This window comes from Mixophyes fleayi, chromosome 4 (genome assembly GCF_038048845.1).
Source record: "Mixophyes fleayi isolate aMixFle1 chromosome 4, aMixFle1.hap1, whole genome shotgun sequence".
Classification (NCBI taxonomy): domain Eukaryota; kingdom Metazoa; phylum Chordata; class Amphibia; order Anura; family Limnodynastidae; genus Mixophyes; species Mixophyes fleayi.
The window spans coordinates 178,839,656-178,863,028 of record NC_134405.1 but is presented as its reverse complement, the minus strand read 5'-3'; the positions used below and the strand labels follow the sequence as shown (position 1 = coordinate 178,863,028).

Sequence of the window (23,373 nt, the reverse complement as noted above, 5' to 3'; positions counted from 1 at the left end):
TGGGTAAACAGAGCAGAGGAATTAGTGCATTGTTTAGGGTGTTCCACAATAGGGTCTTGGATTTGCATCAGATGCCTGCCAAGATATGTTTAAAATGTTTCACTAATTAGGGCTGTAAATAATGAGCACATCTGACAGATTTAATGGGTAAGTAAAATGTTTTGGGATGCTGCTTCTTCTTGTAGTATGTCTCATAAGAAACACTTCTTTTAGGACCATTTTGTAAATATTTTAACTCTTTCTGCCCTAGAATATAATTAATTTCAGTCTTTAAGTTTTTTTTATTACAGAGGCTGTAAAGCAACAAGTCTGTTTGGCTTTCAGAAAGAAATTTAGTAGTTGGTTGGAAGTAGAATGAAGGGTAGCGTCTGTGCTCAATATGGCATTTGTACTATTTTAAGTATAGACACTGCATAATTTATTTACTTTAGGGAGGGTCAATAGCTAAGTTGGACTGCTGCTACTCACCAGAACCTATGGCTTCAAGCTGTGCAGGAGAACATGCCAAATTGTTCCAGCTGTCCCTGTTGTATTCTGAAGCTTTGATTAGAGATTTGCCAATTTGGCTTGAGAGACATACAGTGATTAGCAACAAATGATCCATGATTTCCCATCAATTCCCTTTAAATTGTAAGTAACTTCAGCCAATGCTTCTCAAACTAATGTTCACCTCTGCAAATCAAACAGCACTGTCTGTGCTTTATTGGCTGATGTAGAGGGGGACACATCTAGTTTTTTCAGCTTACATGAAATTGTAACAGGGGAGGAAATACTTTTTACTTTTTAATAAAGCTACAGTGAAGTGTGTAGTCAGGTTAAACTCATAATTATAGATATAGATATATAATATATGTAGATATAGAGATATAGATATATAATAAATTATATATACATGTATGTGTTCATTTACAGATCTTCACTGCATGAAAGCAGTAAAGCACAATAACAAATACATGAATACAATTGCGCATGATAGTAACATCAGTTACATATAGAGGGTGTGCAAACAATATTGTGTGAACAATTTTGTAAAAGACCAGAGGGGGGACATAAGAGAGAGACTGCAATGAGACAAGAGTTATGCAAGATCTCATGATCAGCTTTCTCTCTACCTTAACTGCCATATTCCTTACAGTTACCGTCCATCTTTTACATTGAAATCATCCATTTCCACCAAATCAAATTTAGTGCTGATGTGCAGCCTATATTAGTAAATGACTGAGACGATTACTAAATGTATCACTGCATTATAAATACATCTACCCTATGTGTTTGGTGATATTTTGTGGGGTTTCTGACAATGTGTAGTTCTGTATAGTGAGCTGTATCTTATGTCTGAAAGGCTTCCAGAGTGCACAGGTATGTGTGTGGAGAAATATTGCAGCCACTTATATTAGTGTGAATCGTGCCTTTCTGCATTTGGAACCGAAGGATGCACACTCATACATTGCTTAATGCTCGTTTACTGTTATCAATGTGTACTTCAAACAGTTCAATGAGGAGTATCATTTTCTTAGCACCGCCCTCCTGACATGGTTTCTTCTTTTTTCCCTTTTTTTTATTTTTTTAGCATTAAGTTTGGTGAAGAAATAGTCTGTCGTACCAGTCCAGCTCTGAAGGCAGGTAGTGTCAAAGTAAAGTTGTATTTTGGTAATGACACTGTGAAGGAAGCTGGAATGTTCTCCTACAAAAGAAACCCCGTCATTCACCAGTTTAGCCCAGATCGAAGTTTTGCCAGGTAATTATTACCTTCATTGTAAAGCCAAATCTCTGTGTAAATATGCACTTCTAACAGACAAATACCCTTTTTTTGTCCACTTTCTGAAATGCATTGGGTCTGACTCCTACACAGAGCAATAAGCTTTTGTGAATGAGCTTTGTGTGGCATGTAAATGGGTGTTTTGTGAATAGAACAGCTTTGCATTTTGAATGCATTGTGATTTCCCTGCATTTTTAGTGAACGGGATTGTGTGTATATTTATACATGTGCATATACATATAATTTTGTGTGTGTATATACATTCACATAGAGGGATGGGGAACTGTAGAGAGAAACAGTTATGCTTATCCTGTATGTGTGTGCATCTCTAGTTTATACCCCAATCAACTTCAGCTGGTAACAAAAGTGATTTTATTTAAAGGAGAGCTCCAGCTCTTATAACATTTTGTCTGCACCCCCCCCCCCCCACTCCTTCCAAGGCATTATCTTGGAGAAGCATGGAGTTCATACACCAGTCCAGAAGCTCTGCCTTCAACTGTTCTACAGGTCCTTTAGTTGCTGCACCCTAGAATACATCAATCATGCTCAGTGTTCACTTCCCAAGGACCTTCAGAGGTTCTATCGATGGTGTGCAACGAGACTGAAGTTCTAGCAAAAAAGTATCCACCACACCAGGCAATCAATCACCCTATGTATTATATATAGTTGTATTATTAAAATACAGTAATTAGTATTTTTGGGTGGTGTTCCCTTACCATGTATAACTGGGTGGGGTACAGCATATCGATGCCGAATACCCCGACAACACTTACCACGACATGATGATTGCAAAGGGCTCCTTACCGATGACTACTGTTGAAAGCGACTTGAACCAGTCACGAAGAAGTAATAAGTCGGCTCCCCTTCATGACGTCATTCACCATGGCGACGGGATTATTGCTGCTGTTAATGGTGTAATGTAAGTATGCGCCTATGTACAATGTAGAAGGCTTTGTAAACTACATTGTACGTAGGTGCATACTTTACCCCATTAAGAACAGCGATAATCCCGTCGCCCAACACATCCCAAAGGTTCGGAACTGATGTCTGGAACCCCTGCAATTCAGGAAATATTCCCTAACCTCCAGCAACTATAAAAAAAAAGAAAAAAGTTGATACTCTTGGCAGAAGACTTTTCCAAAATTCAAGTTTGCACATAAAGGGGGCTTGTAACGTCGAGAGGAACCAGAACACTGAATAAAATAATATGTATAACCCCCCCTACGTTATACAACCCCAGCTAATCTTGTTTTTTATTTAAACTAACTGAGCCGTGAATTCAAGTACTGATCATCTACGTGGCAATGATTTGACTATTTTGCCAGCACAGTTGAAGAAGTTCACCGATAGCACACCTGTATGCACAGTGTAGCAGGGACGGATCTAGAAAATTGCTATACCCCGGGCGATTTAGGGGGGGCAATTTAGGCCCCACCCCCTTTTTTACATCAAAGGCTGCCGGCGGCTGCACAGTATGTGCCTATCCGTTCTGCCCGGCTGCTCTGATTGTGTTTAAAACACAATCATAGCAGCTGGGCAGCACACTGTCACTGCCAAACGGACCTGCACATACTGTGCAGCCGTCGGCAGCAAGTCCCTGCTAGGGGGGGGGCGATAGCCACGATCGCCACTGCAGTGTAGTGTGTCTCCTACTGTCCAGCTGCACATTGCACTATAATGTGCTGTCACATGAACCAGTTTAACGTTCAGTATGTTCAAAGTAGCTCTCTAGTGTAGCAGGGAGGCAGGAAAGACTGATGGAAAAGTAGATCTGCCGGTCGATTATATCTTTGCTATGTAGACTGGGACCTGAGCAATGCGTAATATGTGTACACTACCTGAACAATGTTGGGATTGCTGGGTATGGGAGAGGTAAATAACTAATATTTAGCATGGGAACTATTTTAAAAGTACCTTACATAAGTCGTCCCTTTTTTTCTTCTTTATATTCAAGTTATTCTAATATTCTACCCATATTATTCATTTTGGAGTGTTTTCCTTCTCTTGGACACACCATATACAGTCCATAAATATTGGGACATCGACACAATTCTCATATTTTGGGCTCTATACACCACCACAATGGATTTGAAATGAAACAAACAAGATGTGCTTTAACTGCAGACTTTCAGCTTTAATTTGAGGGAATTTACATCCAAATCAGGTGAACAGTGTAGGAATTACAACGGTTTCTATATGTGCCTCCCACTTTTTAAGGGACCAAAAGTAATGGGACAAACTAAACAATCCTACATCAAACTTTCACTTTTTAATACTTTGTTGCAAATCCTTTGCAGTCAATTACAGCCTGAAGTCTGGAACACATAGACATCACCAGACGCTGGGTTTCATCCCTGGTGATGCTCTGCCAGGCCTCTACTGCAAATGTCTTCAGTTCCTGCTTGTTCTTGGGGCATTTTCCCTTCAGTTTTGTCTTCATCAAGTGAAATGCATGCTCAATCAAATTCAGGTCAGGTGATTGACTTGGCCATTGCATAACATTCCACTTTTTAGCCTTAAAAAACACTTTGGTTGCTTTTGGAGTATGCTTCGGGTCATTGTCCATCTGCACTGTGAAGCGCCGTCCAATGAGTTCTGAAGCATTTGACTGAATATGAGCAGATAATATTGCCCAAAACACTTCAGAATTCATCCTGCTGCTTTTGTCAGCAGTCACATCATCAATAAATACAAGGGAACCAGTTCCATTGGCAGCCATACATGCTCACGCCATGACACTACCACCACCATGCTTCACTGATAAGGTGGTATGTTTTGAATCATGAGCAGTTCCTTTCCTTCTCTATACTCTTCTCTTCCCATCACTCTGGTACAAGTTGATCTTTGTCTCATCTGTCCATAGGATGTTCCAGAACTGTAATGGCTTATTTAGATGTTGTTTGCCAAACTCTAATCTGGTCTTCCTGTTTTTGTGGCTCACCAATGGTTTACATCTTGTGGTGAACCCTCTATATTCACTCTTGTGAAGTCTTCTCTTGATTGTTGACTTTGACACATATACACCTACCTCCTGGAGAGTGTTCTTGATTTGGCCAACTGTTGTGAAGGGGAAAAAATTCTTCTGTCATCCACCACAGTTGTTTTCCGTGGTCTTCCGGTTCTTTTGGTGTTGCTGAGCTCTCCGGTGCGTTCTTTCTTTTTAAGAATGTTCCAAACAGTTGATTTGACCACACCTAATGTTTTTGCTATCTCTCTGGTGGGTTTGTTTTGATTTTTCAGCCTAATGATGGCTTGCTTCACTGATAGTGACAGCTCTTTGGAATCTGTTGCTGTCGACTCAATATGAGATCCAAATACAAATGTCACACCTAGAATCAACTCCAGACTTTTACATGTTTACTTGATGATGAAATAATGAGGGAATAGCCCATACATGTCCATGAAATAGCTTTTGAGTCGATTGTCCCATTACTTTTGGTCCCTTAAAAAGTGTGAGGCACATATAGAAACCGTTGTAATTCCTACACCATTCACCTGATTTGGATGTAAATACACTCAAATTAAAGCTGAAAGTCTGCAGTTAAAGGACATCTTGTTAGTCTCATTTCAAATCCATTGTGGTGGTGTATAGAGCCCAAAATATGAGAATTGTGTCGATGTCCCAATATTTATGGACTTGACCGTATAATGATTTAAGGGCTCAATGTACTTAGATCAGTAGAGATTAAGGGCTAGATTTACTAAGCTGCGGGTTTAAAAAAGTGGGGATGTTGCCTATAGCAACCAATCAGATTCTAGCTTTCATTTATTTAGTACCTTCTACAAAATGATAGCTAGAATCTGATTGGTTGCTATAGACAACAACCCCACTTTTTCAAACCCGCAGCTTAGTAAATCTAGCCCTAAGTGTTGATGTCACCTTTGTAAATGATGACTGTAATTTGCACATGTGGAGTTTTATATTATTCTAATTATTTTAGCGGAGGAAGAAATATTACCATTACTGGAAAAGGATTTAATCTTGTGCAGAGTTTCAGCATGGTGGCCTCATGGCGGTCAAACAGGCAGAAGAGACAGCTGGATGGACATGGTTTTCAAATAGTAAGTAACTTGGTCTTCCTAAAACATATATTTCAACTGATTATTATAATAACATCAGTGTAATAGAATACATATTTTAGAATTGAATTGCAGTAAATCCAAATTTAGGATAAATATGATCATTACAGTTGTTACACTTCTTCTGAACAGACACAAATACTCATAACCAACCAAACCATTTTGGTTTACAACTTTAGTATATTTCACTATTTTATAACAATTTTTTTGTTGTCATAGAAACAAGTCCAGACACTCAACAGCCGAATCACTCACACACAGTGAAAGGGGCACTGGCTGACTAAGAAGTGTGCCTTCACTTATAAAGCCATACCAATATCTAACCTTACCATTTTTAAAAAATATTTTTTGTATGGTGCTTATGTGTCTTTTGCATTGTTAGATTAATTTCCAGTATTTGCCCTAAAATGATATTCCATGTGATTACTGCTCTTTCAATAACCAAATGTTAACTTTCAGTTTTCACAATTTGTAATTCTATGGTAGCAATTAACTTTTTTTTTCCCCATGTTTAAAAGTTCCTACCCCTGTAAAGTTATCCACAGTATGTTTTTCAAGAGGTCAGCATTATTCTCTTACTCTTCACAGATAGAACACCAAGACATCCTTGAGAAAGTCAATGACTCAGTAATAATATTCTCCTCTCCTAAAGTACCGGAAAATTACCTGAACTCTGAGGTTATTGCTGTGATTAAAATGGATGGTTTTGAGACACCTCTGCAAACAACTGAACTTTCTTTCACTTATGTCAATGATCCCACTTTTGATAACTTTACAGATGGGATCAAGAAGCAAGTGAACATTCTAATCAATGCCAAGGTAACTGGTTGCATTGGATTGGTCAGGTGATAGTGTTTGTGTTACATATATGATGAACTTTTGTATGTGCCATTTAAATAGTTTCTATTTAGCTCAGTGGCGGTCTGTTTTTTGTTGTTTGGAGTTGTGTATTGTATTGTAAAATTAGAAGAACTTTCCGGGTATTCTGTTGTTCACTTAATAAAATGCTGTCTTGTTTCTGCATTGCACCAAATCACAAGGTATTCTTAGGATCAAATAAAAAGGAATGGTTAACTATATACAAAGTCCAGCACTGCCACTTGGTTATTATATAGTTTGCTTGTAGTGCCCCCTAGTGTTCATCATTTTTATTTAGTCATGTCATAGTTATTTCTGACAGTCCTAACTCCTACTACTACAGGTTAATGGCATAAACAGACATATTGCAATAAATTAATTTAAGTTATGTCAAGTAATCAAATAAGTGAAAGCCTTATGTGAAAGGCAGGACAGCTAAGTTTGTTTGGGGATATCCACTACCACTCCAGGAAGGAATTTACCATTAAAATATGTCTGAGGGCCAGACGTGAGGAACGTTAAACATTTTGGTAATGTGCATTTGATCCTAAGTACCCAGAGGAACCCAAATAATTTGCTGCAAAACAATATCCCTATTGTATGCAAAGTCACAGACCCATCCTTGAGTACAGTTCCCTACTTTACATGCTTTTGCTACTACCATGCAGCAACATTACACCATATCCACTCTCGCATCCAAAATATACAGATAGGGCAATGAAAGCAGTTTGCAATAGAAATGACAGCCATATCACCAGCATATTTTACTGTTATCATGCTGCTTGAATTGCTCACTTGCTCTGTTCATTCTATAGGGAAAAGACCTTAATGCAGCAATGACCATTCCAGAGGCCAAAGCTTTTGTTGGGGAAGGCATTTGCAAGATAAGTACACTAACTGCAACAGATTTATACTGCGAACCTCCAGAAGTGCAACCTCAACCCAGGAGACGCCACAAAAGGGACACTGCAGACAACTTGCCTGAGTTCACAGTACGTTCTACTTTTTTTTTTTTCCCCAAACATACATGTATATGTCTCTTTTATGTAGGCATGTGACTACTTTTGATTTGCCAGTTTTATGCTCCTCAATCATCATGTGGATTAAATTTTCTTTTGAGGACTTTATACTTTGATGCACCACAAATCTGTGTTGTATGTAAATGTGGGCATGCATGTAAGACTATCTGTGGAAAGGATCTAATGTAACATATTGCAGTTCCATTATACCCAACTGAAAACATTTAGATCATAGGGCATATTAGGTCTATTTAATAAGACAATGGAAAAGCTAGGTGTACATTCATTTATGCTTGAAGCAAGCACAATTCAGGAACAACTGGTTTAAGTGCCACATAGGTTTGCAGACTATCCTTAGTACTTATATCCCATTAGCGACTTACAAATGCCATTTTCGCTATGATGTTTTCAGTAGTTTTTCAATTGTCCGCAGTGTTCATCACATCTCTATTTGCTACTCTTCTATAAAAATGCTAGTCACTATATTTGCCATGTTGGTTTTTAGCACCTTGACACTGTTCCACACTATTCTCGATTCACCAACACCGAGTTACAGACTGCTGGCTTTAAAGACTGTCCTATTACATTTTCCTGCACTTGTTTACATTGCTTTATTTTGGGTGTTTTTTTGGTTTTTTTTTGTCCTGCTTAGGTCCAGTTTGGAAACAGAGAATGGGTCTTGGGAAAAGTGGAATACGGGCAGACCCCAGCAATTCCTCTAAACATAATTATTCCAGTGATTGTCATACCAATGATTTTAATTATAGCTATTTCTATTTACTTCTACCGGTAAGTATTGTCTGTTTTCTCAAGTAGAAAGGGATTCATTGTATCTTCATGACCTGGCTAGCTAGGGCTGGATTATAGACTCATATTAACCAATCAGCTATGCATAATGTTGGAAGAAAGCACATTAAAAAGAGCTATCTGCTTAATGGAGCTTGCCCAAAGCTTGCGGTCAGAAAATTGAGTGGGGTGATACATAACATAAGGGTTTCTATTGCATTAAAACAAGTGATTGTCCTGTTTCTTTAACCAAAATAAAGATTAGGCCAACAATACAATACATAATGTAAGAAGTATTGATAATATAGTAATTGTATGCTACAAATATGTCTATAGCACATTTGAAATGTGTTAGGTTTAAGAGTTTCTTTCAAAACAGCCAGTCCTTATTGCATTTGTAATTCTTTTGAAACGGATATGACACACAAATTGGCCAGAATCGAATACATTTGGTTGCACACCTGAAATGAGTCATATAGCAACTGCAAGAACATATGTAACCCATGTGCTGCCATTACCAGATCTCCTCCATGGAAACATTTGGATATAACCAGTTACCAATATAACTTATGCTATGGGACTAAATGGGAGAAATGCACATTTTATTGGTGGTGTACTTTTTTTTTTAAAATGTAATTTATTTTCAATTAATGATACTTTATTTGGATGGGGTTATGCCTATAAAGCATATAGCATAAGTAACACAAAAAATCCTCATTATGACATGTAGTAAAAGTAATATACATTTGGTTATTGCTAGCGATATGTGTTAGAAGAAGTGTCTGATTTATGGCATTATATTTGAAGGAGGAAGAGTCGGCAGGCTGAGCGAGAGTATGAAAAAGTGAAACAGCAGCTGGAGGGATTAGAGGAAAGTGTCCGAGATCGCTGCAAGAAGGAATTCACAGGTTAAAATGAACTTGGTTTGTTGGGGAACTGTCTTATACTGTCAATTTATTTTTTTAACTTTTCATCTTCAAACCGTATAAAAAATAGAAGATCAAAACACATTACAGAAAGAACAGTCGGAGAGTCCAAGGACAAAATACAATTGTTATAGGCTGACATGGAAACCTAGTACAGTGAAAGGTTCAAGACTTATTAATGTCTTGCAGCTGAAAATTGGACAAGCTAGTGTGTAGATGAGGAGAAACAACAAATTTGTACAGGGTTTTGAATTTTGTGTAAGGGGGGGATTTGATTGGGGGTAGGAGGGAATCGGGGGGGTATACTGTCAATTTTAAGTATATTCAATATACTGGTAAATAAGCTGGCTGGTATTTCAGTTAGACTGTAAGCTTCACTGGGGCATGGTCTGATGTGAAAGTAATGCGTAATATGTTGGCTCTATATAAATAGTTATACAATTACCATTATCTTATTCATCATCCTAAAAACTAACCATTTCATGTTAACTTTCCATTTTAATTGTATGTTAAACATTCTGTATATAAAGGGAATGTCTCTCTATTTTAATAATCTGTATGCCTGTCTGTTTTCAGATCTTATGATAGAGATGGAGGACCAAACCAGTGACCTCAATGAAGCTGGTATTCCTGTTCTGGATTACAAAATGTACACGGACAGGGTTTTCTTCTGGCCCTCCAAGGATGGAGAGAAAGATGTAATGATTACTGGGAAATTGGATATTCCAGAAGGCAGAAGACATACTGTAGAGCAGGCACTCAACCAATTTTCAAACCTCCTCAACAGCAAATCTTTTCTGACTATTGTGAGTATTGGCTCATATTGACCTTTTTTATTTCTCAAACCCATTACCCCAATTATGCAGTGTGAGATTCTCTTAAAATCCTGAAGCTTAGGTTTCTTTAGTGTAATTAAATCCCAGCTATGCTAACAACAGTCCATCTATTTTAGTATAATAATAGCTGTCATTTTTCTTAGTTTATCCATACTCTGGAAGGCCAGAAGGACTTCTCTGCCAGGGAAAAGCTTTATTTTGCATCCCTGCTTACGGTCGCCTTGCATGGAAAGCTAGAATATTACACCGATATCATGAACACATTATTTATGGAACTGATGGCGCAGTATGTGGCCAAGAATCCAAAGCTTATGCTGAGAAGGTAAAGTAAACTCTAGCTCATATATAATTTGGGATCTAATACGCATGTGTACATGGAGCTAAAACATTGCATGGCTTTGCACTATCTAACTACCAGTCACGTGAAAGACACCTGACTGATTGGCCATAATATCGGTCTAATGGGGTGCATCAGATGTACAAGCTGATCAGTCAGCTATGTATGGAGATTAGGGTACAAGAGGCAGCTGTATCCTGCAAACATTGGAGATTTTAAGAGATGTATTTTAGCTGCTGTTTGAGTTAGAGGGACGGGTAGTTTTGTGTATTATGTCAGCACAACCAGTGATGGAGTCCACTTTTATTAAATAAATCAAATATATATTATCTTGTGCTTTGCGTTCTGTTTTGGTAAGTCCCTCCCTGGTTCCTCTCATGAATATTGAATCCATACATACTGCAGCATTTGTTTGTAATTGCTGTATGTGTGTGTATATATGTATGTATATGTAAGTGTGTGTGTGTAAATAATATAATTTTGTGTGTGTGTGTGTGTGTGTAAATACAGGGTTTGGCACAAAATTCACACAGATTTTTAAACACTGCCAGATGACTGGAGGCATGTTTGTAATCATGGAGGGAAATGGAGCAGAGCGTGAATAATAAATATTTGTTTTCCAATGATTACCTACCTTCTCACATAAAACGTTAGTGTTGCAGTAGCCTTATGGTCACCTTGATGGTGCTAGCAGTAAATTATTCAATGACGTCAAGGACTAGTATTTGTCCAGCTCTGTGTTTATTATATGCCTCTTACAACGTTTGTTCCTATTCGGCATTAGCAAAGCAATTACCTTTCCAACATCCCATATCTAAAGGTGTAACATAGGATAAAATGTATGCAAAAGACTTCAGTAAGAAAATCAGTTTGTTACATTCTTTCTGTTTGCAGATCAGAAACCGTCGTTGAGCGGATGCTTTCCAACTGGATGTCCATCTGTTTATATCAGTATCTAAAGGTAGGTGATGAACAAGTGTCGCAGTCAGCCGGAATATGAAGTATATGTTGATATTGGCTCGTTCTGTGGTTATTATTCTGTTCTTCTGTGGCAGTTTAGAAGCGATATTATGGATGGCTTACTCATCTGGTATCATAGAGCAGCCATTGCTTATGCATGAGGGAAGGAAAGTTTTCACTGGGGATGAGGATTTGAGATGTTAATACCATTAAAATATATTCCTTGACCAATTTAGTGGACACATATTACTTTGTATTTCATATGCAGGACACAGCTGGTGAACATTTATACAAACTGTTCAAGGCAATCAAACACCAAGTGGAGAAGGGCCCTGTGGACGCCGTGCACATAAAAGCCAAATACACCCTGAATGATACAGGATTACTGGGCGATGATGTGGAATACTCACAGTTGGTAAGTGGGCTCTTTTGTAAATGAAAAATACAATTGCATAGATGACACGGTGTGTTCATACTGTCTGCCAATACAATCATTGTCTATTCTTCTCATCAAAAGTAAAAGACACTTTTAACCACCTACAGATTATTCTTAACAATAGGGCAATTGAAGTATAAATGTCAAGGGACAAGCAAGAATATCTGTAAAGTCTGGGTTATCAGCAGACTGCTAGTCACTTTATACTTCAGACTCTTCACTACATTTTTGTTTGTGTCTTTGTATTAATATTGCCTGTGTATGCCTTTCACCCATATTAAATCCTTTCGGTACCTCTATTCGGTATGTCTTCATTACTAACTCAAGATCAGCAGCCCGGTGCCTGGATTTTCTCCTGCTATTAATTTTTGATAACAAGCTTGTGTTGCTTACACACTGGCTCCACTGATTGTATATCACTTACATTTTCCACTGAGCTTTATGTCAATGGATTTGGTCCTACACCTGTTACAGGTGACAATGACTATTGTGTACAGCCTGGGGACATTCCCACTTTTGCTTATTTGTCTCCAATGTAGTTCACACAGGTAAACTGTGGTTTAGTGAAGTAATATTTTCTAGGGTGTAATCAAATGAGATTATCACATGGTCAGCAAAACCAGTCCTGTTGCAATTGTAGTAAAGGGCGCTAGGAATTGGAAATCTTTACATAAAGGCTTTAGTAGTGGAAACTAATGATGGCTTGTTATGTTTTATCTGCAGACGGTCAATGTCATCGTTCAGGATGAAGGTTTGGAACCTGTGCCAGTTAAAGTGTTAAACTGTGACACAATCACACAAGTTAAGGAGAAAATTGTTGATCAAGTTTACAAGAACCTTCCCTATACACATCGACCAAAAGCAGACAGTTTAGCACTAGGTAAGTTTGTGTGACAAGATATCTTTACTGCATTGTGATTTTAATGTTCTTTTTGTCCTGTGAAATTACGCTCTAGTCTAATTACTGACTTCAATACTATCCATAAATGTGGCAACTTGTTTGTTACATAACCCGATAACTGATCTGGCCACACAATTTATGGCCAATATGGGAAGATCTAGTTTGGTGCACTGGAGAAAATGAATGGATTTTAAAGGGGTCTACCACTTTTGTCCCTGTGCAAAGACGAATATGGTCATCTGTAGTCAGAATTGTCTATTTTGGCAGTTGTTTGGGGGTCACATTTAGTATGTTACCAATTAGTCAGTGCAGTTGAAAATTACCAAATTGGCTAAAATCAGCAAGTGTACATTGTTAGATTATTGTACATAACAAATAGCGACATGTTTGAAGTTGCTCAATGTAACACGCTACACCTATGGAGCCAAATTATTTTATGCCAGGCAAGAGAAACGTGGAGGGGTTTCTTTATACACAAATGTAGTCCGTGATTTCTAGTTTGTATCCTTTTGCACAAAAACCTTTTACGGAAACTCTAATCTCTTTTCTTTCAGAGTGGAGACCTGGCTCAACAGCACAGATATTGTCTGACTTGGATGTAACCTCACAGAAAGAAGGCAGACTGAAGCGGATTAATACACTAATGCATTACAATGTGAGCAAGTTTTACCAATCAAACCATTATATTGATATAATTTTAAGCCTGTCATGTTTCTTGCTTTATCTGTCTTTCTGGTAATCTTTGGTTTAGTGATATGAATTTGTTTACCTGAAAAATATATAATATTTTTATTGCAGGAACATTGATCACTGTTGTGTATATATTTTAATTTACGGTATATTTAACGCTCTGGTGTTGCTGGCTACACAAATATAATATTGTCAGGGATGCATTGATCACTGATCTCCCTGATCACAGACATATCTGCTTATGATATGTAGTATAATACCCCACATTCTCTCTATAGGTTTTCTCCACTGGGGAGAAGAATAGCTTAAGATTCCTGCATATTTCCATTTACACCCTTATAACTACACCAAAGCGCACATATTTGGTCTGCTTATAAAGTTAGAGCTCGCAGAATAAATATGTTGTTGGGTTTGCACTAGCTGTGTGAAAATAATAAATGGCAGAATAATAGCTAAAGGCACTTATATATCTGTTTTTTTTACTATATCCTCTAAAATATATAGATTCCAGTGTTCTATCAAAAGAACGCCATAAAATATATTTACAGTGCAGCATAGATCAGATGATCTCCATATTCTGCCAAGTATGTCATATTACAGACGGCAATTCTATAGAAGGCACAGAGGTCTGTCATTATCACATGGTCACATCTATGATGCACAAGTCATTGTTATCTGTGTGGACACCATTCCAGATAGTATCAGTTGCTCTATACACGGCACTATTCATTTACATTATATTTATACTGTAACAAACGTAAATGCTTATCTGGGTAATCCCTAAATAAAGATACTTTATTGAAAATCTATTCTATTATTCCAGCATATACCAGACCTCCTTGTGTATTTTATTTTGCTTTTCAAGTGTCTGAAGTATTCGTAGCAGATACCATTTTCACAAATACATATTCTGAATGTTTGTGGTTATATTTGCAGGTTAGAGATAATGCCACACTCATTTTATCAAGAATTGGAATTTCTCAGCAACACGAGGAAAATCACCAAGACTTCCCAGGAGAAAGTATGTATATACTGTTTAGTGTTCAGTTTTATCATCAAAGGTCTGACCGGCTTTTTGTATTCAAACTTCATCCTCTGTTCATCCAGGATGTCCCATATTTTTGAAGTGGGTGAGGCTAAAAACAAACATTAATGCCATAAGATCATGGGAATGTTCAAAGCAACACAGATTATTTTAGGAGATGAATGTGCTGATCTTGTGTATAGATGTGAGAATGGGAAGAGAAGTGAGCAGGCAGTCAGACTGACACTGGGGAAGGAGTAATGTAGCACAGGAAGATTGTGGTGTCACGCACCTCTGTATAGAACAAAGTTCACACATCCAACTTGTTTAATCTTTTGTTCGATGATGATATTGTCATCACTTTGCAGGACTTTCACCACACTGTTTTTAAGGATAAGGCTTTGCTACCAACAAGGATAAACATTGCTGGCACTGTTCATGATATATATATATATATATTGTCTGTGCTTCCACAGAGTAGGTGCGCACACAAAATAGGTAGGTCGTTAAGCTATTTCTGGTTTTCTTTTTAGGGCATGCACTACTAGAGGACGAAAACAAAGTATGGCATCTTGTCCGTCCAACAGATGAAGTAGATGAAAGCAAATCCAAAAGAGGAAGTATGAAGGCAAAAGAACAGACCAAAGCCATAACAGAAATCTATCTGACAAGGCTTCTGTCCGTCAAGGTAAACTCATGTTCTGTGATGTCTCTGTTGTAACAAAACAGCTCATTGTGTACTGGTGACTGCTTTTTGCTGAAGTTGTATTTTGGTTTTTAATTCTTCTTTTTTTTTTTTTTATTACTTGTGACAGGGTACGCTCCAGCAGTTTGTAGATAACTTTTTTCAGAGTGTCCTTAATTCCAATCAAGTGGTACCGCCAGCTGTTAAATATTTCTTTGACTTTTTGGATGACCAAGCAGAGAAATATGAAATTAAAGATGAAGACACCGTTCACATATGGAAAACAAACAGGTATGTTATTTATAGGTCCAGAACAGTGTATTTAACTTACCCTATATCTGCAGAGTATTGAATGCAGCAGATAATGGTGATGGCGGCCTTAAGTCAGTCCAGTTATATGTTTAGGTCAAATGTACACCAGGGTTAGGCTATAAATATTCCACTGGTATAGAAACCATTCAAGAACAACGTATTGGGCATCCGTAGGTTACGCTGATATCACACTTGATAATGATTCTTATATCTAGGTGATGGGGTTACAGTTTGTTGTCCTGGACTCATTCAAACTGTTGTTGATTTACAAAAGCATAAGCCTCCTTCTATGTCTGCCATTTTCCTGTACACCAACTACGCCTGAGAAACACACACACACACACACACACACACACACACTCCTACATAAAACAGCACCTACACACACACACACACACACACACACACTCCTACATAAAACAGCACCTACATTGAAAATAATCCTTAATAACTGAAATCTATAGTGGCAGAATGGGCAGTAGAGGGAGTTTTTCAGTCATGCGCTAAGTTTGAGTTCCTACAACTTCACTGAGCAGTCATAAGACACACCGGCTGTCTCCCACTTTCCCGGACAAAAAAAAGGTAAATAAAATCACAGTAACCCATGTAGTACCACAGTAATACATAGTTAGACCTACCAGATTATTGTCACTTTATATTACTTCAATGTAACCATTTTGTTGCCCATCTCCAGGTGTAACACACTCAGGATGATGTCAAAAGATGAACTAATTGCATCAATTCACTATGATGTGCATGTTTTATTCAAGTTAATATTTCTTTGATTTAAAGCAGCATATAGTGATAGAAGTAGTAAAATCATTTTCCAAACGTCTTAATTTTCTCAACTAAACTTCTTATTTTGGAATACTTAAAGATGCAATTCCACAGATAGGCACTGTTAAAAATTAAGTGTTGTACCTTTTTAACATGAACCTGATATTCCAGGAGGAAAAGCTAGTGGTGGTAGCACTGCCTCCAAAATATACCAAAATACCAGCAATAATAGACAAGGATAGGGTTGCTCTTGAGTGCCCCTCGACACTGGTGACCATATAATTAACAGATACCATTTTTTATTTATTTTTAAAAAAATCTGTTCAATATGAGTGTTATTTTCCAAAGAGATCTTAATTCCTCTGTAAATTTGCATATATTGGCACAAGCAACAAACCAGAGGCGGAACTAGTGAGCTGTGGGCCCCGGTGCAGGGAAGTGTGGAGGAGGGAACCGGGGCCCACAGCTCGCTAGTTCCATCTCTGATTTGTTGCTTATCACCATGGGCCCCGGTGCACCCGCCTACTGCACCAATGGTAGTTCCGCCACTGCAAGATATAACAAATTAACTGCAGACATCAAAGGAGCAATGTCCTAAGTAGCTAATTACATGTGAATAAAATATCTTTGCGGCATAGGAGTACCGTTACTCAGCAATGTCTGTAATGTGTCTTAATGTTAAAACTGCAAAAATATTAATAGTGTTTTTCCTCCATGCAGTTTATCACTACGGTTTTGGGTTAACATACTGAAGAACCCCCATTTCATCTTTGATGTACATGTGCATGAAGTAGTGGATGCTTCCTTGTCAGTCATTGCACAGACTTTCATGGATGCATGCAGCAGGACAGAGCACAAACTGAGCAGAGTAAGTGACGCGGCTGATTGATGTCTATTACCTGGCAACTTTCATCTGCTTATTTAAAAAGTTGGCACAGAAGTCCGTGGGAATGGAATTACTATTGTCAGGCAGAAATTGTCATTGTTATCTCGGACAGGTGGTGCAGGCATGTTATGTGTGACAACCTGTCCTTATTGCTTTCATTCCTTGTGTTGGTGCGCTGCAGCCAGTTTCTCACACACAAGGTTAGGCTTAGCTGTTTGGAGAAAAGTATTGTTGGCAAAAGCTATAATATCTCATTGTTTTGCTTTTATCCAAATTACTGGTAGCTGTCATTTACTGTACTACAAAGTATAAAATACAGTAGAGCAGTTCCACTCACTGGTCACTGTATCATGGAAATGTTAGTTTAGTTTAATACCTAGTAATACATTGTAAACAAAATGTTTAAAAAAAAATGGAAATAACTTTTTGATCAGACACATGTATTTGCTTTTAAAGCAAGTGATTTCTTTCTGTTAGTGCTACAATGTAATTTAGAATGTAATATATTTGTAAGGACTGTTCAGATTTAATATAATGAACACACATAAGACAGCAGTACCTTAGCAATGTCTACTGGATTATTGCACAGTGTTTGACATTTTTATGCTCAGATTTTTGAAAAAAAATGAAACGAACTGACACAACATTGGCACCCTCTCTTGTAGTCTTGTGTAATTATTGACAGTCTTTTCTACCTGTTTTTAACATCTATAGGAGTCGCCCAGCAACAAATTGCTGTATGCAAAGGAGATCTCAACGTACAAGAAAATGGTGGAAGAGTAAGTCCTCAAACTGCATGAATACATACACTGGACTGTCCCCAGTTACCCATTAATTTGTTTACATTTACATTTTTATCTGAAATGGTACAATTATGATTAAATTATACATAAATTCAGCATGTATAAAATGGAAGTAGTTCCACGATATATTCATTTTTATTTTGCTTGAAACCGTGTTGAATGTTGCAGGTGTTTTAGGCCAGATATCTACTGGTTAAAAAAATGCAATTGCAAACCGCATGCATGTACAAACACTATGGGGTATATTTACTAAACTGTGGGTTTGAAAAAGGGAAGATGTTGCCTATAGCAACCAATCAGATTCTAGTTGTCATTTATTTATTAGTACATTCTACAAAATGACAGCTAGAAGCTGATTGGTTGCTATAGGCAACATCTCCACTTTTTCAAACCCGCAGTTTAGTAAATCTAGCCCTATAGCTCTTCCTTACATCCCTTGGTACTGGTACTGGAATGATGAGGAATATTGAGATCTCTGGAGTGGAAGTATTGTCACCTCAGATTTCCCATTATGATGGCAATATCCCAACCCTTGTTCATTGTAAAAAAAAATAAATATATAGTATAGAAAACTGACACGCACTTGTACAAATAAAGTTTAAATAAAATACTCCAATAACCTCTTTCTTAAAATAAGACTTTCTCTGTTTATCCTGCTGTAATCCCATGGCATGCTTGCATTTTTTAATCCATAAGGAAGTGTCTGTAATCCAAAACGAAATCCAAGCTAGACCTCATTCTTTTAATCCAAAATCTAACCAAAGTACAAAAATAAAAAAACACAATGGACAATGTGAACTGCAGAATGAGAGCGAAATAAATTGTTCAGGAATCTCCTTAGCCAATCACAAGTGGTTTTCTGATGTTTCCCCTGTGATTGGCTGGTGCTGAGGGGAGGGGATTTTAATCAGACATCATTAGAATCTCTGTTGATGTGGAAGAGAAGCATGGTGGATCAGTGCTGTGCAATTCCATTAATTTGTTTTGCCCTTTCATTTCAATGGGCATGCATTTCTGCATGTAGCGCACAACTTTGAAGACTGAAATTAATGAACCTTAGAAATCAATGCTAGTTAAACTCTGCTTATGTTCACTGTTAATGGGTATGTGCTCCCATACAGATTAGTAGAGTTTTGACAGTGTAGTAATATATGCTTTAAGGAAAAAGTAGCAGTCACACAGACACAAGGATGAATGCATAGAATAGAGTTTTATTTTTAGATGTTTTTCCATGTATTGCACTTGCATTAAAACGCAAGTCAGAAGCAATATTTGAATGCCATTATGTAACCAGCCTTACTACATCCAAAAAAAAGAATGTCCACTGCTGGATCATTTTAATGGTGTAAATTAATGCGATCATGAACTATTTTCCCCCCAGTTATTACAAAGGAATTCGTCAAATGGTACAAGTCAGTGACCAAGACATGAATACACATTTAGCAGAAATTTCAAGGGTAAGTAAGATGAAATCTATATAAACCAAAGTGAAACATATTTCAACAGTGTGTGTAAAATTGGAATTTACCAAATATAATCATGCAGTTAGGAGCGGTAATGTTCCAAAATAGAGAGAACTGAAACGCCAGTTGTAGAAAGGCTCCCAATGCATACTAGTCAGTAGAGCCTAGTGTATGTGAGTATTAGATGCTTTTCTTACTATGGCATGTGATGTCTCTGGGGGCTGGCTTCAGTATAGAAACTTGTTTTAGGGCTATAGCTGCTACTGTCAGTTATTGAATAATTATAATAAATGGACAAGTAAGGAAAATTTATTAAATTCTCTTTTACAAAGTGCAATGTGTTTTAATTGCCAAGTGTAAATAATATGTTCCATTTACAAAGTTTTGCATAATTTACTTTTTGCATAAGCTTACTAATGTATTTAATACATGGTAGGACATATAAAAATCATGGGTGTGTCTACTCTGTTTGGGATAATTTCTAATTCCAGAAGGATTCTGCAGTCCTAGCTTTCTGTATGACAGAGTAGTGCAATTTCTCACTAAATTTCCTTGTATTTATTTTTTAAAATCTATGGTTTATTCTGTTTTGTAATCCACAGGCACATACAGAATCATTGAACACACTTGTAGCACTGCACCAGCTGTACCAGTATACAAAGAAATATTACGATGAGGTAAGTGTTTCTGGTCAAAGATGAAGTTCGGTGTTACAAATTGTATGAATCTGGAATAACATTCTTATTCTACCAATTCCTGGAATGTCATTTCTTTAAAGATCAGGCTTCATTATAGTCACTTTTTATTAACTATATGTCTATTTATGTGCGTGCAGTATATGCATCCCGGAACACCAGAAATGTATCCCGATAAGGGCCAAAGTCCATGTGTTTTTTTAGTGGGTGTTCTGTTAGCATTTGTAATGTGTAGGATTAGTTGTTTGTGTTTGTCACTGGTTCTCATGTGAATGTCCAATGCTTTACAATTCACACCTATAACCATGGTTTTGTTAACACAGTGGAAATCTATCCTGAAAAGCTGTACCTTTATCAGGATCACCCCCCCCTTCAGGCAACTGTCATTTTTTTTTGCCTTCTGGCCTTTAGCCATATATCTTTCAGAATCTGTTTTTTATTGCCATGGATTACAGTATACTCTGCCGTCCTCTCTGCGATACATAGAGCGGTATCCTGCTCATATACAGATATGGATAGAAGTACATAAGCTAGAAGGCAAAACAATAACTAAATAAAACAGTATATTTATGTAGAACAACATGTACAAACAATAAATTACATTCATGGTAAATTAGAAAACCACGTTAACACTTGCTTTGTAGTACAGGGTTTACAAGTATGTGCAGTCTAGATTGATATTTATTATCAAGCCTCCTAAATTGGCTTATTTTAAACTGTGAGAAATGGTTACTTCTTTCTTAAATTCCCTTGTCTCATCTACTCTTACCATGTACAGTCTTCCTAGAAGTCCAACTCCAGTCGTTTAAATTAGATTATCTTGGGGTACATCATATTGTATTATTATATCCCAAACATTACTCAAGAGGATCATTTATACTGGCCAGACATGCAGCCATGTTGAGGCTCATGTGTCATGAGTTTGATGCTCGAGATTGATGGGATCATCAGACATGTCTGTAAATGTGGACGATGTGGTGAAGTCTGATATTGGCCAAATTACTACAGCAGTCACCTTTATTACAGCAATATTTCCCCTTCTGGTTTACCTGCTCGTCACCCCCTGCACATAATCAGCCTTCTGCTGCCCCCCAGCATTATTGTGTAAACTTATGTAACCCCAGAAGGGCTTTTTACTGAATCCGTGATGTGGTTAGATGGGGCAGGGAGGGGTTGCTATACTATGAATGGGTTTTTATTAACTTGGGGCTTATTGTTCTTTTAAACATTTCTTTTTGACTGCTCCTCATCCCTACATCCCAGAGTTAACCTCGATCAATCCTAACTCCAATTGTAATTATACCTTCTAGATCGCTAGCATTGCAAAGCCCAATGTCTGTGCTTATTGTATCTTCAACTGAGTTCATCACGTAAACATGTTTATCACTTTCTACCTACACATCTGCCTGTGTATTTTTCCAGCTAATTAATTAAGCACTCCAACAACAAAGTTTCCTATTCTACTGTAATGTATGAAATAGCTGTTCTTCCCAATGTATTTCTCCTAATACTCATTTTACATGTTTCCTGTGCTCCATAGACATTGTGTGCCTGCATATGTATCATTTTGAAAGCGTCTATTTTATTTTTTTATACTTTGGAAAATGATAAAGAACGACATTGCATCCATCTTACCCGCTGACCTGTGTCTGTCCTAGATCATAAATGCCTTAGAAGAGGACCCAGGAGCACAGCGCATGCAGCTAGCCATCCGCTTACAGCAAATAGCAGCCGCTTTAGAGAATAAAGTCACCGACCTTTGATTGGAAAGGCTGGACAGCAAAAGAAAGTGTGAAATCAAAGATGTTAATTTTTCTTCCTAAGGAACAGAGTGTTATATTTTTAAAAATGTTCTTTTTGCCTTTTTTTTTAATTAGACCTATTTGTCTTGCACAGTATAAAAAAGGAGAAAGAAGTTTTTAGTGTAAATTATGCCTCAAGTGAAACCTGTGTTATATGTGGGAAGGGACAATTTTTATAACGGATGTAATTGTACAATGCTGACTATAGCATTGGCATTTTTAAATTCATTATGCAAACATACTAAATTTGTAGTGTCATTTATAGGAAAGCAATACATGTAACAAGCAATCATTTCAACACATCAGGACATAGTTGATCCTATGCTTCCCTCCACTTTCTATTTCAGTAACTGGACAAGTAATGTGAATCTGTGACAGATATTTCCCTTTTCCACTAAGTGCCATAAGGGATATTGCAATGCAATGTATTGCTACCTGGCTTTTAATGGAGTTCTGAAAAGCTGCCAATAGTAGTAAAACTAAAGGAAGCACAAATTAAATCTGCTTTTCTTTTTTTAATATTCTGAAATTTATTTTATATACATATACATTTTAATGTGCCTTACATGTACCAGTTAATGAAAGACTGAAGATACATGATTTTGTAAAGAATATAGAAGATTTATTTATGTCACTGATTTTATTTTATTTTTTTTTCCTTTTTTGTTTTCTGTGACCAAATGTAATTAATTGTGTGTCAATGAATTACAAGTTGACATGATTATGTAAAAATTTAATGTTTATCTTGTATTAAAATGTTACCGGAATCTTTCATCTGCACTTGGTAGCTTATCCAAAACAGCACCTTTTTATTGTATCTCTACATAAGAATGTAAAATACATTATGTGATGTTAGACCACAGCCAGCATCTGATTGTACATTTCAGTACCACAATAAAGTCTCACATCTCATACTAAATATGTAACATCTACAACAGTTATATTGTTTAGCATCTATAACAGCAGTTGCACCAACCTGGTACAGAGCATTTTTAAATATCCTCAGGAAGGAACTATGTAGCAACACAGACAAGGCTGTGCTTACAATTCATGCTGCTTAAGGTCATTAAACATAAAGGCACTACAAATGACAATGTGGGAGTTCGGTAGACTCATTCTCACAGCATCCAATTAACTATCCTGCATAGCTCCAAGTAGATGCAAAAAAGAAAACATCACCACTGTAACACTCCTCTTATCTGCCTAAGGTAATATTCCATTGACTTCAATGGTAAGTTAGCAGTAAGGAGCTCATACTGCTTGTATGTATATGTGTGTGTATGTATAATATGTGTGTGTGTACATGTACATGTATTAGTTTCTTTGCCAGTTCTCACA

General features: G+C 37.2%; 1 protein-coding gene across 3 annotated transcripts in view; it reads left to right on the top strand.

Annotated features, from left to right (window-relative positions):
• PLXNB2 (plexin B2) overlaps positions 1 to 22,807 on the top strand; it is a 146,288-nt gene extending 123,481 nt beyond the window's left edge. For all 3 annotated transcript variants that reach the window (XM_075208916.1, XM_075208915.1, XM_075208917.1), the window contains 20 exons: positions 1,571 to 1,738; positions 5,701 to 5,821; positions 6,428 to 6,658; positions 7,513 to 7,689; positions 8,369 to 8,505; positions 9,310 to 9,410; positions 10,005 to 10,234; positions 10,408 to 10,586; positions 11,496 to 11,562; positions 11,830 to 11,976; positions 12,721 to 12,877; positions 13,453 to 13,553; positions 14,525 to 14,609; positions 15,146 to 15,300; positions 15,428 to 15,588; positions 17,107 to 17,254; positions 17,987 to 18,051; positions 19,457 to 19,532; positions 20,141 to 20,215; positions 21,892 to 22,807. In XM_075208916.1, the coding sequence (XP_075065017.1) occupies positions 1,571 to 1,738; positions 5,701 to 5,821; positions 6,428 to 6,658; positions 7,513 to 7,689; positions 8,369 to 8,505; positions 9,310 to 9,410; positions 10,005 to 10,234; positions 10,408 to 10,586; positions 11,496 to 11,562; positions 11,830 to 11,976; positions 12,721 to 12,877; positions 13,453 to 13,553; positions 14,525 to 14,609; positions 15,146 to 15,300; positions 15,428 to 15,588; positions 17,107 to 17,254; positions 17,987 to 18,051; positions 19,457 to 19,532; positions 20,141 to 20,215; positions 21,892 to 21,996 (2,686 nt within the window). In that variant the 3' untranslated portion in view covers positions 21,997 to 22,807. The remainder of the gene's footprint in view (positions 1 to 1,570; positions 1,739 to 5,700; positions 5,822 to 6,427; positions 6,659 to 7,512; positions 7,690 to 8,368; positions 8,506 to 9,309; positions 9,411 to 10,004; positions 10,235 to 10,407; positions 10,587 to 11,495; positions 11,563 to 11,829; positions 11,977 to 12,720; positions 12,878 to 13,452; positions 13,554 to 14,524; positions 14,610 to 15,145; positions 15,301 to 15,427; positions 15,589 to 17,106; positions 17,255 to 17,986; positions 18,052 to 19,456; positions 19,533 to 20,140; positions 20,216 to 21,891) is intronic.
• Positions 22,808 to 23,373: the final 566 nt, after the last annotated feature.